This window comes from Thermobia domestica, chromosome 5 (assembly GCF_964235325.1).
Source record: "Thermobia domestica chromosome 5, izTheDome1.hap1.1, whole genome shotgun sequence".
NCBI classification, from domain to species: Eukaryota; Metazoa; Arthropoda; class Insecta; order Zygentoma; family Lepismatidae; genus Thermobia; species Thermobia domestica.
In genome coordinates, this window is record NC_137458.1 from 94,763,206 (window position 1) to 94,778,826 (window position 15,621).

General features: G+C 36.2%; 1 protein-coding gene across 1 annotated transcript in view; it reads right to left on the reverse strand.

Annotated features, from left to right (window-relative positions):
- Positions 1 to 15,621, reverse strand: part of LOC145686006 (inactive pancreatic lipase-related protein 1-like) — a 133,070-nt gene that overhangs the window by 57,342 nt on the left and 60,107 nt on the right. Inside the window, exon 2 of the mRNA XM_081758841.1 lies at positions 13,003 to 13,120. Within this exon, the coding sequence (XP_081614967.1) occupies positions 13,003 to 13,120 (118 nt within the window). The remainder of the gene's footprint in view (positions 1 to 13,002; positions 13,121 to 15,621) is intronic.

Genomic DNA, 15,621 nt, shown 5'->3' on the forward strand with positions numbered 1-15,621 from the left:
ACATGTAACTGCAAAACCTGCGCTATGAAAATTGCTCCTGCCGATACGCTCTTCTGAAATGTTCGTCATGCTGGAAATGTAATGCAAGTGACTGTAAAAATGCGTAATTGCAAATGGACATAATTAAATCGAGCTTCACGATATACGCCTGTAAAAAGAAATCGTATTTTACAAAATTTCATTTTTGATTTGCAATTTTGCATCATTATTGAATTAATATAGCTTAAGAAAATTGTCACGTATTTCATACAAATGTAAATCAAACAAATTTATATACATGTATTCATTACTTATAATGAGTATTCTTTATAATTTGAATTTGTAAACTTGTGTACCCATAGGCAAACTTATGTATTTTATCTACTTGTGTTAATTACTTCTATTCATGATCTTAGACATTCTTTGCTGATCACAATAAAAGGATTGAAACCTATTTATATTTAGTTTATTTCAATACATGTCTATTCGTTATTTATTATAGTCTCCATCATAACTTTCCGTTAGACCTACAGTTAATTTAGTTGCTAGCACGCATGCCTTGAGTGTATAGTCCCGGGTTCGATTCCCGGGGGTACAGTTGAACTAAAAAGTGGTTTGGATTCGTCTATAATCAATAGGTCCACGTCTCCTTTAACCACTATGGCATAACTCAAACAAACCAAAAATATAACATCCTTTATTATAGTTTCCTATATAGTATTCCTATTTTGTAAAATGACTAAAAGGTTGCTCTGATAGGTTATTTTCTGTTTATAAGGATATTTGATCTTCATAATCTACGTTTTGACACAAGAATGTTGAATGTAGATCTCATGATTCACGAAATATTAAGTCATCATTAAAATATATTCGCCATTCTTAAAAATGACGTCCAGAAAATGGCGATTTTTTAAAAGATAGAATGATATGTTTTTTTAATTACATGCTTAGTTTGTTAAATATCGACATGATATTTCTTAGAGATATTAGTGGTGTACCAAAGTTTATTTTAAGATGAGTTGCATCTATCTAGTGGCAGTGTTTCCAGCCATGAGAAATTTTAATTCCCGGATTTAAGTGAAAATTTTGAAAAAAAATCCCATTTTCCCTCTATAATTTCCCTCTTATTAGATAGATTGAAACAAATATACCAGCATCTGAAAACCTTGTCTTGGGCCAACACAACGCACCATAGAAAGTGCCAATATGATAATTAGGGAAGCTGCAGCACCTGCATAACTTCGTCAACGAAAACATCAAAAAGCGCACAGTATCGAAAGGGTTAAAATGACGGTCAGAACCTAATCGGCCCGGATTAGAAATGTCTACCCAAGCTAAATTAGTTCAATAATGATCCCAGAACACAAATCAAAAACCAAATTCTCTGGACCTCGATTTTTCTAACAATAGCAGAACACTACTGAGATAAGGAACACAATAAAACCAAGCGTTCATCAGTGTTGGGAAGTAACGTAACGCAAGTAACGCGTTACTTGTAACGCGTTACTTTTTAAGTAACGTTTCCTAGTAACGCGTTACATTTTTCCAAAGTAACTGTAACGGTAACGCGTTACAAATTTTTAAGTAACGTATCTAGTTTGCGTTTCTTTTTTCGCGTTACATTTCGGATGAGTAACTACAATATATGTATATAATTTTTCGGAAACAAATGTTTCTTTCCTGTAAGTGAATTTCTCAGAATGAAACAATCGAGCATGAACTACGTATGTCAGTGACCGACAGTCACAGAGAAACAGATAAATTTGTAGTGCCACTTGCTGTTTTTTGAAGATGAGGACAGCCTTTGGGAAATCACGTGTACTGATTGCAAGCACCTGGAAGATTTTGTCGTAGATTTTGACAGCTTGAAATCAATGCATTCAGTGAGTGAACTAGGAGTGCAATGATACCGGTGGTCTATTTTACTTTAATTGGTGTTGCTTTTATAAAGATGGAGAACGAAAATATTTTACTGTTCGAACATTTGAAAGAATACTTTTTTCTTAAGAGCTGAGATTGATGGTGGACAGAATTTAAAAGTAAAGTGTCTGAAGTTTCCCGGCGGAAAATATTTATCAACAACTAGGGTGCCATAATTAACGATTTACAGTAAGGGGTTAATATGAATAAACTGTTTTGATGAGCAGACCTACTTTATTACTAGACAATAGTTTGCTGATGATATGTAATATTGGACTTCTTTCAGATCAGTTTGCTTACCATACAGTCCCGTTGATTATAGAGTAGTGTAATGTTTTTCTATATTCTTTATTTTTAATTTTACGTAACAACATTGTTATTATTATATAATTAGTTTAACAGAATAATTATAAGCAACCATTTTTTCTAACGCATAGGGATGAGCACGAGTCAAGCTAAAATTCGACTCAACTCGAATTCAAGTCGAGTTTCGAATCAAGTCAAGGGTAATATCCTCGAGTCGAATTCCGAGCCGATTCAGTTTTTTTTTTTTTTTTTGCGTCGAGTTTCGAGTCCAGTCGAGTTTGATATATGGCTCGTTCGTTTAGTTTATTTCAATACATGTCTATTCGTTATTTATTATAGTCTCCATCATAACTTTCCGTTAGACCTACAGTTAATTTAGTTGCTAGCACGCATGCCTTGAGTGTATAGTCCCGGGTTCGATTCCCGGGGGTACAGTTGAACTAAAAAGTGGTTTGGATTCGTCTATAATCAATAGGTCCACGTCTCCTTTAACCACTATGGCATAACTCAAACAAACCAAAAATATAACATCCTTTATTATAGTTTCCTATATAGTATTCCTATTTTGTAAAATGACTAAAAGGTTGCTCTGATAGGTTATTTTCTGTTTATAAGGATATTTGATCTTCATAATCTACGTTTTGACACAAGAATGTTGAATGTAGATCTCATGATTCACGAAATATTAAGTCATCATTAAAATATATTCGCCATTCTTAAAAATGACGTCCAGAAAATGGCGATTTTTTAAAAGATAGAATGATATGTTTTTTTAATTACATGCTTAGTTTGTTAAATATCGACATGATATTTCTTAGAGATATTAGTGGTGTACCAAAGTTTATTTTAAGATGAGTTGCATCTATCTAGTGGCAGTGTTTCCAGCCATGAGAAATTTTAATTCCCGGATTTAAGTGAAAATTTTAAAAAAAAATCCCATTTTCCCTCTATAATTTCCCTCTTATTAGATAGATTGAAACAAATATACCAACATCTGAAAACCTTGTCTTTGGCCAACACAACGCACCATAGAAAGTGCCAATAGGATAATTAGGGAAGCTGCAGCACCTGCATAACTTCGTCAACGAAAACATCAAAAAGCGCACAGTATCGAAAGGGTTTAAATGACGGTCAGAACCTAATCGGCCCGGATTAGAAATGTCTACCCAAGCTAAATTAGTTCAATAATGATCCCAGAACACAAATCAAAAACCAAATTCTCTGGACCTCGATTTTTTTACGGGGGTATACTATGGGTCCAGGACTAAAAGTGGATACTCAATAATCTTTCTCGAACTGCTCTAAAGTCTTTGGAGTTATTGCTTTTTAGTAGTGTTCTATTATTCTATTATGCTACCACCTGGTAACAAAAAGTTGAATTAAAGAAGAAACACAAGAAGAGAGAAAGTAAAAACTCCTCTGAAGTTTCAACTTGTTTGTGCGTGTGAAAAGAAGAGCCAATATTATAAAATGCTTTCTCATGGTGACGTTTGAACTTAGTAAAAATTATCTAGTCTCCAACTCAAAATTTAAGATATTTTAATTCCTAAACTAAGTAAGTAGGGGGTCTAGGGCCCCCCTAAATTTTTGCTGCCCCCCCCCTAAAATTTTCACGGTAGGCTTGCAAATGAACTATAATATGGTGATGAACTATAATATGGTTGGATCGACCCTTCTAACTTCAGCCGCCCCCATCCTACATTTTTGGGCTGGCTACGGGCCTGAGTAGGGCTACCCTAGATCAACAAGTGTTAGATCGCAAACAGTGTTTTAGAGCTTATTCACACCAGGTAAATGCCGAGATGGTACCTAACACTCAGGTTCTAGGCCGCTTTCTTCCTTCCCAAGTCCTTTTCTCCTTCTGTTTTCTCGGATACTGTGATCGCCAAGAGGCGTAATCCCTTATACGTGATGAGCCAACATGACCATAGATGCCGAAAGCCCGAAAAATTTAACTCCTAATCCTATTCCAGTATTTATAATTAACATACAGGCGATGCACTGCAGAGTCAGTTGCTTTCCATATTGTAATATCCTATGTGATGTCGTAAACAAGCAGTTCCACGCTTCAATGTTTACAAACAACACCACATGGTTCGGCAAGAGGATCTTCCACCAGAGGGACCTGCTATCACCTGCAGACGACGTTTAGCCCCTCCTACGGAGCAGAAGACGAAATCGAAGCAGAAGCGCCACCGCCACCCAAGGGACGCTATAAATTGGGCAGAAGAATCCAGCTCAGTACCAGTTTTCTGGTGACCCTCCTACTGTCTGCTTCGGGACTTTAGGAGTAACCTATCCCAGGGCCTCTAGTCTGCTACGGGACTACGCCTATCCTTTCTCCTGGCTTTGCCTGCTTCGGGGCTCTGTCTGGGAATCCAAACCTCAGCCACTTTGCCTGCTTCGGGGCTCTGTTGGCCATCTAACCTTCCCACTGCTTGCTTCGGAGCTTTGGGAACCTAATTCCACTCCACTTTGCCTGCTTCGGGGCTCTGTTGGAGATCCTGTCTGCGACCTTACGGTCAAAGACTACCTTTTACTTACCCTTTAAAATAGAGAACAAATTGTATAATATTTTGTACAAATACTCTTATATAGTGGATTTTTATAATAAAAATTGGTAGTGGGAGTCGATTCCGGACACTCTTTTTATTAACTGCTCTACCTCTTCCTTATATGAGACGAAATTACATAAAGTTTTACAATATACTCGTACTTCGAGGAAAGCCTATATCCATATTAGCCTACAAGTACTGTTTTCCATTTTAAAATATAATTTTTAACCAAACAAAATACCTTCAGAAAAGTTCAGGAATAATTTAAATAATAATAATAATAATAATAATAATAATAATAATAATAATAATAATAATAATAATAATAATAATAATAATAATAATAGTTCTTTACATTTCAATGAAATAAGAAATTGCGCTAAGTTTGAATCTAGCCCGTTTGGGATCCAACCTGAGGCCATGCATAGCAAAGATGAATTCTGTATTTATTCGGACAATAAATTTACAGGACACCTGTGTTATAAAGTGTCAAAAAAACTCAGAGATCTGATAAGTAAAACAGAATTTCATCCATTTGAAATAAAAACATACTGTAGTAGTAATCCACCAATATTTGTTATGATAATGAGTGTGATTTTCTGTGATATACAAATTCAAAGAGGAGTGTAACGGATAACAAATGAGAAATCTCAAAATTTGAATTTCGGTTAAACTAAGTACAATCTTGCTACTAACTTTTGTGTTATCTATTATGTGGGATTGTATAACATTGATCCAACAGAAGGGAAATTTATTATAGTATGTGAGTTAATTAATTAGAGTTTGTTTAGCGAGTATTGAGAGTATATGAGACAAAATATATTGCTTTCACTGAGATCTAAATAACTATTTGAGTTTTATTCGTGGCTTGGTACACCCACTGAGGATTGAATACGCAAACACATGCGTAGAAGGAACGAGCGTTAGCCACTTAGCTACGAAGTGGTTACGCGGCCTATAGTAATTTTCCATCAGAAATGAAGTGAAAAATTAAAAAAAGAGAAAATGACAGGTTGTACGATGATACTAATTATATATTTTTATTTCCATTCAATTTGTTTCGAGAGTATAGAGACGAGATCGAGATCTGTTTTTTTGGGACCGAGACAAGCATCTATTGATCGAGACGAGACGTCGTTTTTTGACTTGAGACTAGACCGAGATCGAATCGCTAATTGTGAAACGAGACGAGACCGTCTAGATACATTCCTAGTTTCGTAGGCAACAGTTGTCATGTATTCACGAGTAGTGTATCTACGAAACTACCCATATTTTTGTCTATTTAGCACCACTGTTTTATTGGTTGATTCAGAGTTTATCCTGTTTCTTTTGTCAGTTCTTTTGTATGTAAGCTGGAAACTATGATATTATAAACCACCGACTTGAGAATATGTGTTCTAACCCATCCTTTAGTTTGAAATTATAATTTTCCTTGTATAGTGTTGTCTCCTTCTAACTTCTAAGTCCTGCTCCTTCCTAGTCTCAACATGGAAATTTTACCTTGAGCAAAAAAGAATCGCTGCCATTACTTACATTAATGATTTCAGTAAAATAAGAACTTCCTGCTTATGTTTTTCTTGGGAAAATAGTTTTTAATACAACATGACTAGCTAAAGAGCAGTCTCCTGAGCTGAAAAACGTCCCCTTTTAGGAATTTGAGACTTTATATATTTTTTTTCCAAAGTTGACTCTATAATATAATCGCTAGTGGATTCAGAAGAATGGTTTTAAAGGGCGAGAATCGCTCTCTGAACGATACATGTAGGCTCGAAATATGGAATTTTACATCAAATCAGAATAAAGTACTGCAATATTTTATATATAGGCCTATAAAATGATAGTGTTTCATAAGGGCATTGCACCTACCGCCCTCCTCATGGATCCGTCAGTGGATATAATGCAACAATGCTCTTTGCATTAATTAAATATGTGGAAAATAAATGAAATAAAATTAATTTCAATTCAAAATTGAGAGTTTTTAAAAACGACTTCAGGTATGCCAGCGATTATAGGTACAACTTTTTTCTTTCCTCCGGTGCATTTCTCTGTGACAGCTACAATGGACATTTCGGGGGCGCGGTCGCTCAGTGGTAGAGCGTTCACTTCCGGTGCTTGGGGTCCCTGGTTCAATCCCAGCTCGCGCCGTGTGGATTTTGTGGTGGACATCGTGCTCGTGGGTTTTCTCGGGGTTCTCCCGTTTCCTCTCACTTTCTTCATTCCACAATTTCATTCATTTCTTATAATCACCGTCTCCTTTAGCCTAACCGGCATAACCGTGGCACATAAAACTTAGAGACTTTTTGCAATGGACATTTCCTTTTTGACCAAAGGTTGTAATTTAAAGACACCATCGTGTAGAATTGTTCTTTAATATACCACATACCAAAAATCTCGGAAAAAAACATTTCTTTGTTACGGAGATACAACGCTTCAAGCAATGGAAAAATGAGTTGCATACGTCACAGAAACAAACAGGGGTTTCGGCGTGACGTCACAGGCCAGTATCGCTCTCTGAGCTGTATTGGAAGCTTCAGGGAATCTTTTCATATTACAGTTTCTTACTGCAAACTACAAATAAATTAGGGGGCGCGTTGGCTCAGTGGTAGAGTGTTCACCTCTGGTGCTTGGGGTCCCTGGTTCGATCCCAGCTCGCGCCGTGTGAACTTTGTGGTGGACAAACACCGTGATCGTGGGTTTTCTCGGGGTTCTCCCGTTTCCTCCCACATTATACTTACTGGAAGCCCTAAGCCATATTCTAAAGGCTAGCGCGAGCCTTTTGGTGCATGGGACCCTGAGTTCGATTCCCGGTGACAGATTTGAACTCATTACGGACGGTAGGAAATCACTTTAAACTGTAGGTCCAAGTCTCATACAACCAAGGTGCTGAAAGGAATACTTAACTCTAAATTAACCAATTACCCACTCCTCGGTGGTCTCATACCCTTTCCGCTGGTGAAAGATGTTCCAAGTTTTATTCCAGATGGTAAAGCATCGAACTGCAGTGGTTCAAATACCACATTAAACGGCAGATCTTGTACTAAGATAAACTATAGCTTCGTTGCCAAAAGACGTAAATATAAGTCATTCAATTAACAATATTCTATGTTACGGGCGGCCATCTTTTCTAGGTTTGAGGGATAGTTTTCATTTCAGAAATAACTGGCGATCTATTTACCCGTTCCTCTAGCCCTCTAGAATCATCATCATAGGTATTCTGCCATTATTGGGGTCACTTGCTGCAGCTGAGAAGATTCCATCCTCCACGGTCTTCCGTTAACCTCTTCGTCTTCACGGACGATTTCTCTGTTTTGATATCATCCATTAAGTGTAGTCTATTTCTCCCTCTCTTTCCTGCCACCATACCCTCTAAAACGTTCTTATAATGCATCTCCTTATTAGCCAATGTCCCAACCAATTTCTCTTCCTCTTTTTAATAATATCTAAAATTGTTCTTTTCTTCCTTATAACATCTTCTCATTCGCTTTCCCTCGATCCAGCTAATTCTCTCTACTCTTCTCCACGCCCACCTTTCGAAAGCTTCCAGTTGTTTTACATCATTTTTGAGTAATGTCCATGTTTCTGACCCATACAGCACAATATCCCACACGAAACACTTTATGAGTTCTTTTCTCAAATGTTTATTCAAGATCCGACAAATAGTATTTTCTTCCTCCTAAAGGCTTCTTTCGCCATTCCTATCCTTGCTTTCATTTCACGAATCATTAAATAATGACAATGATTTAACATAGAGATAGTATTACACAGACCATCGCAGGCTACCTCTGACAACTTTCCGATCGACTAGTAGACTATGGCAGACGAGTTGACAACCTTTGTTCTATGTACTAAGGAGTGCGATTTAAGTTAAGGGAACTTTGAATTTTTGTAATAACTTTTTTATTTCCCGAGAAATCACAACACATTTTAATATGATAAACTAATGATATCTGAAAAAGAAGTAGTTTACTATTTGACGTTGTAAACACCCTTGCGGCCGACTTCTCGAAGCTAGAACCGGAACATCCGGAAAAGCGCTTGTCCACTACTTCTTGCCACTTGTTTTGATACTTGCGACACTTTGTTTTGCATATCTTTCACATCCTTGATGAAAGTAAGCTTTTTACCCATTTTCTGTTTAACTGGAGCCCAAAACTCCTCAATGTTTCTAGCCTGAGGAAGTTCTGGCGCGTTCTCGTTTTTACCGACAAACCCAATACCAGCATCAGCAAGCGCGTCTCGCACTTTTTTCACATAATGCGGGGATGCCATATCGAGCTAAAACACAATGTCATGTCCGGTGAACTCTTTTTGTATCCATAGAAACAAAACCTTTTCAATGTACTCTAAATACTGGTCACCGTTGATTGTCCTACTTCGAACAAGAGCAGATGAAATTTTACCGTTTGGCGAGATCGCTTGCCAGGTCAAAAACTTTTTCGCATACCTGTCTTTAGGTTTCACGAACTTGCTAGGATTAACTTGACGTTTACCAATGTACCATACATACTTGGAAACAGGCGTGAACGCTAAGTTTTGGTAACAGTAAGTTTCATCATCCATGATCACAATCTTGTTCGCGAACTTCTTGTCGGAGAGATTGCGGCAGTTGATCTTAGCGCGCTTCTTTTGTTCGTCTGTATAAAATGGCGCACTTTTACATGTTTTAACTTTGAATCCGTATTCTTTCCTGATCTTCCTTACACTGAATTCGGAAATTTGATATTTTTGTCCTAAAAAGCGATTTGACAAGTTAGGGTTCTTCAAGAGTTCTCGTCTAATCGAACTTCTCACTTTGTGTCTACATTTTGAAATTGAGCAACCAGATTTCTTCTTTCGTGATGCTTCACCAGTCTCCACATAATTTTTAAACATTCTATGCACTGTACTATAAGGATATTCACACTTAAAATGGTTTAAAGCAGCCGCAAAACCACATGTGCACTTGTTCTCATAGAATTGGATAAGCCGCTCGCAGACAGCCTTGCCCTGTTCGGCTGTCATTCGCTTCCCGTTTATGTTTACGCGCTCACACTTAGCATACACTCGTGAGATACTATGACAAGCAAAGGGTGAAACTTTCGTTGAGATCGAACGAGTGGCTTTCGTTTTATTCGTGCTTTCTGTCAGCAACCTTAACTTAAATCGCACTCCTTATAACAAAGTTACGAGTATTAATAAAAATGTAAAATAAATAACCAAAATATAAGCTGAAGCAACACTATTGTGGTACAAAGTATTTAGAAAAATTTTGATCTGTAAATTAAGAAAAAAAAACTAAATTTTCGAGACCTTCAATCCAAGGCGACCTACATAAAACACACGGTCGCTTTCATAATTATTATATATGCACTGAATATTACATATATAGCCTCTAGATACGTGACAAGGGAAGGATAAAATCACGTAAGCAGACAAACACACACACACACACATTTTCTATAGTGAATAATGTGATTTGTTTTCTTGATGTTACTATTTTACTGTTATCCAAAATACTGCATAATAATTATATAAATACAGGTAAAATAGTTTAGAATTAATATTTTAATTTGGTTTACTTTTAAAGTTATTTCTCAGAATATTTTTTAAAACAGTTTTGTAACGCTTTTATGTGTAAAATCTAAGAAAACAAAGTTAATGAAAATTTCTGGGTTTACATCCCACGATTATACATTTTAAACTAAAGAATACGATGAATAATAAGAGTAAACGATTATGGAAGAATTGGTGGAATGATAATGTGGGAGGAAACGGGAGAACCTCGAGGAAACGCACGGGCACTATGTTGTCAACCACAGTTTCGCATGCTTGGGATCAAATCAGGGGCCAGAGGTGAGCCACCGCCTTCCCCTATACATGTGAATGGAGCATTGACGTGTACATTGATATATTTAGATTTGAAGTGTAGTGTCGTTTATTCGAATCTCTTTCATTTAATTAGAGTGTACAATTATATATTCTTGACTCAGTTAGCCTTTCATTCAGCATTTAGTTATGTAGATTTCAAATATATATGTTTTGTATCGGTTTCTACAGACAGACGAGAATGCGAATCAGACGAAGACTTAAAGCAATGCTATACGTTGTGTTGAATATTGTACTATATGATAGGCAATTTATTTTACTTTCTTATTATGGTTGAATCTGAGTAAAGCCAAGAAATAACATACATTAATGAGATAAATAAAAGACAAATAAATAAATAATTAATAAATAAATAAAATATGCATTGTTATGTATAAAATCGATATGCGAAGAAAAATGCAGTAGAAAAAAAAGAAAACAATTTTACACATTTCAAATTATCACGTATTTTTATCCACTGTCCGCATAGTGAACATTTCCACTGATTTTTTTTTCTTTTATTGTGCTATAAAATACTTTAGAGCTAGCTGATTATGGGAAGCACTTTCTTTTGGTCATGCGTTAATTCTAACTGGTTGAAATTTGCGATTGAACTTATGTCTGTTACTCGTGCGTTTAAAACAATGACCGCCATGTTTATACGTCATCTGTCGGTTCAGGGGAAAATGTCTGCGTTGGTCAGTATGGAAACGACTTGTATATGCATGTTTTTCAACTGTGTGCGACGTTGCTAATAAAACGAAGAATGAAAAAGTTACAGAACACAGGTTTTTTTGAAAAATAAAATATTTGTCTGTTCCTTCTAATTAATTACTTGAATGTAGTCAAATAGCTAAGGACATTATGGCAGTGTATTAATTTGCAAGACTATGCAACAAAGTATCTAACATATATTTCTGAAGTATTATTCAGTAATAAAGTGAATGCATTGAATTTACCAAACCATTTGCATATTTAACTAACGTTACTTCTGTTAACAGTACAACACAATCAGTATCTATGAACATACGTACTCATCCTTCCAGTTCTTTTAAAAGCTGTAACATATGCTAGAAGTATAAACACACGAAGACTGTTGTGATAGTAATTTTATTTAATACCTTACGTAAATAGAAATTGTTTGCAGCCCGAGTTAATACATTAATTAATGTCTTCATTTTTTGGTCACCAACCGATCTAGGATGCGAATTTTATTCATTCTTGAGGAGGAAAAAATAAGACATAAGAGCACAGTGATTTGTTAGTTTTGATATACCAGTTCGTCGTGAATTTGATAGTTACACATTCAGGACAGGAAGAGGAAATTTACCTATGACAAATAATTTCCTCATTTTTTTTTTTTTTTTTTTTTTTTTAGAGGGCATAGAATGTTAGGTGTGTACTCGAGCCCCCTATACCCTATATAAGAAATGACAATTTCAAAAGATTAAAAGTTGTACTTTTTTTCTCCACATGAAGATAAACGTAGGACATTTTATTTAATCTTTTGGATATAGAGAATCCCAATATCCTCGTGGTTATGCACTGTGACCTCCATCTGTAATCAAATCTGCGACAACGTGCACAAAAGGTGTCATAATGAATTGGCTTTATCTGAGAACACATTCGCATATTGTAATGTGTGCAAATTACCACGCAAATTGAATTGTATATACATATGAAGAAAAAGTGTTTACTCATTCCAATTATGTACGAATTCAGGAGGAGCTCGGGAGAAAATTTCCCCTCTCGGAAGAATGAAATTATTTGCATTCTCGGGTAAGATTTCAACATTTCAATGGGTAAGTCACACAATTTCGTTATTTCCGGCTAGAACGAAACTGCAAGATTTGAAAACTTGCATTTTCGGCTCCAACTAATATGGATACTAAAGAAGAAAAGCGTAGATCACACTATGATTCACATTTGTTTTCAAGCAAAACATTTCCATAACTTCCTTACGTTTGGTATATAATTCTTTAAAATTTCTTGTTTTGGAATTTCAGCGAAAAATTACGACTCTTTTCTTTTTCATTGTAATATAAACATATATAACTAGGTGAACAGAAGACATAACCACTGTATGTTCCATGTTCTTTAGAACCCACCGGAAGCAAATGAAACACGTAGTACTTGACCCTTCCATTCTCTAGTCAAGAAACTAGAATAACTACCAAAAAAATCTTCTCCGCTTTCAAAGGTTTCCTATCCTCCCTCAGGTGAAAAGTCTGAATTCTCAACTGTCTCAAATAACACAAGGCAAAGAATCTTCCAGTTGCTAAATCCTGGCTTCTTCTTTACAGAGCGTAGGCCTACAAATTGTTTCAGAGCTCACACAGTACCAACATCAATAAATCAGCAATAAACTATGAAAAGAAAAAAATATTGTGTATCGTACCTAGTATAGAGGTAGAAGTTGATACGAGGATGAGGACAAGTGAACGGTGGATCGATACATGACTCCGTTTTGAAAAGACTCCAAATACTGGGAGGAAGTCTGTCCTGAGCGTTGGAATCTGGAACAAACAGAGAAAACAAAATTATTTTAATTTTTCAGTTTAAACATTTGCCGAAATTAGAGCTGTTAGAATTATTTTAATAATCATTCGAATATTCAAATCTTTTCCTTTGTAATTCGAAAAGCCAATCAAAACGTTATGTCTCCCCCTCCCGGGTATGAAACCTGGGAGTCAGAGGAAGAACGTGACTTGTGAATGTCCGGTGGAGCTGAAAAGATCAAGCCAAAGGTGTGCGTGACTGCACTTGGGTTCCTTGATTGATTAATCTTGCAACGCTCACACACCCTCGTTCTTCGTTTGAGGTTTGTACTTATTGAAACAGTATCCAGCAGGCAGGTTCGGGTGTCCTTCGGGCATACACATTTCTTTCTGACCGTTAACTCCAGTACGTTATGGGGGTGCCATCACCGACCATTACGAAAGTAATTTCTTCTCTTGGAACTGTTCATCGTTTACGCGGCCAGTGTGCTTTACTTTGGCCATTGAACCTAGTTCTTGGACTGTGGGTCAATCTTGTCGGACTATTTTCCGACATTTCAATCAAGTAACATCATGTTTGGCTGTAGTTCGACGTTTCAAATAAGAACTAACTTTGGTACTTTAAAAAAGCACCAATCAAAACCTTGCATTAGGAAAGATAAACAACTCATATCCAAGCGCCTTTGTTTCCCTCATAATATTAGATAGTCTAAAAAGTATTGAGTCTTTTGCGCAGAAGATGACGTTAGTGTCCCAAATTTCAGAGTTTAGTTGAAGCGAGTAGATCCGCAAAAAGTATTGGAATTTTTAAAATCTAACATAAGGTATTGCGCCGTGAAAATGAGTGAAATTTCCACAGAACAAAGCTACAGTTTACAACTTTATTTCAATAAAGACGTAAATGTTGCGCAAGGCTGTGAAAAAAAATGGTGCTCTTTCTGGACCAATATACGTTATCAAAAGCAACGGCCAAAAAATGGTTCAGTTACTTTCGTACTGGAAATTTCGATTTTCAAGATACTCCTTGAAGTGGGCGACCAATCACAGCAAAAGTGGATGATATTCTAACAAAGGTCGAACAAGATCGGCATGTAAGCAGTCATAATATCGTCAATGACCTAACATTCATAACCAAACAGGTTAAGCCATTTGGAGAAAATGGCTACAAAAAGACGCTGGGCCTTTGGGGGGGGGGGGCATATGATCTGATTTAGAAACACTTACTCCAAGGAATTTCTATTTGCAAATCTCTGTTGAAACGTAAGACCTTGAGCTATCATTTCTGAAGCGGTTGCTCACGAGTAATGTAAAGTGGATAATCTACAACAATGTACGAAAAAGGTCAGGGTGAAAGTGAAAAGAATATCCACACTAGCGTTCTAGAAGATTATGATATGCGCTTGGTGCAATTGGAAAATCACTGTGCATCTCGAACTGCTGCCGTCGGATAGAACGATAGATTCGGACCTGTACTGTCGACGACTAGTGTAAGCGCATCTAGTATCTTTTATTAAGAAAAAGGTTGTAACTCGTCGTCTGAAGGATGTCGTATACCACGCTGACAACACCAGACCGCATACATCTTTAACGACCCATAAGAAATTATGAGAACTTGGCTGGGAGGTTTTAATGCATCCTCCGTACAACCCATACCTGGCATCGTCAGACTATTAATTGTTTCGGTCTCTGAACAATATCCTGAATGATGTTAAGTTATTTCCTAAAGAACCCTGTGAAAACTGTTACAATTTTTTGACCAGAAATCACAGAAGTTTTATAGCAACTGGATTATGATATACCCGGAAAATTTTCAAAGGTCATAGAACAAAATGGTGCATATGTGGCTTCAAAATTTTATTTTCAAATAATAAATGTCTTCTCAATTTTGATCTTCAAAGACTCAATACTTTTTAGACAATGACAGTAAAGCATTCTTTCCTCTTTTCGAAAAAGGAAAGAAAAAAAGAAAGGAAGGAAGAAGGAAAATAAAAATTGACAGGTAGAATTATGGCATACGTAAGAAAGAAAAATGGAAACTTTGAACTTGACAAACAATAATATGAGCAATACCCAAACTTTGGCATTCTCTTAGCGCAAACTAAACGTTACCACTAGCATTTATAAACGGCTGATTGATTAAAATTCAGTTAAAATAAAATGTCTATTGACAAATGGATTTATCCTTGATTCTGTCATTGCCCTATCAGAATATTTTTCTTTATTTTCTCTAAACTCATCCAATGGCAATCCAACGACTTGAATTGCAGGAAGTCAACGATAGGAAAGTAGGAATACTTCATAGTAATATTCAACTCTCTTGTTTTTCCTTCTGTTAACTCCATTATCGTTATGTAATCGTCTGCCTCACGCTTTGTGGATGAATTTGTCAAGGTGCGTTCACTTTATTATATGTGAAAGAAAAGAAAATTAAATATTTCCGGGATAAATATGTTTTTTCATTCAAGCTTTTATCACCAAGTACAGTTTGTCCAACAGTTTGCTTTGAATCAAGTATGCAC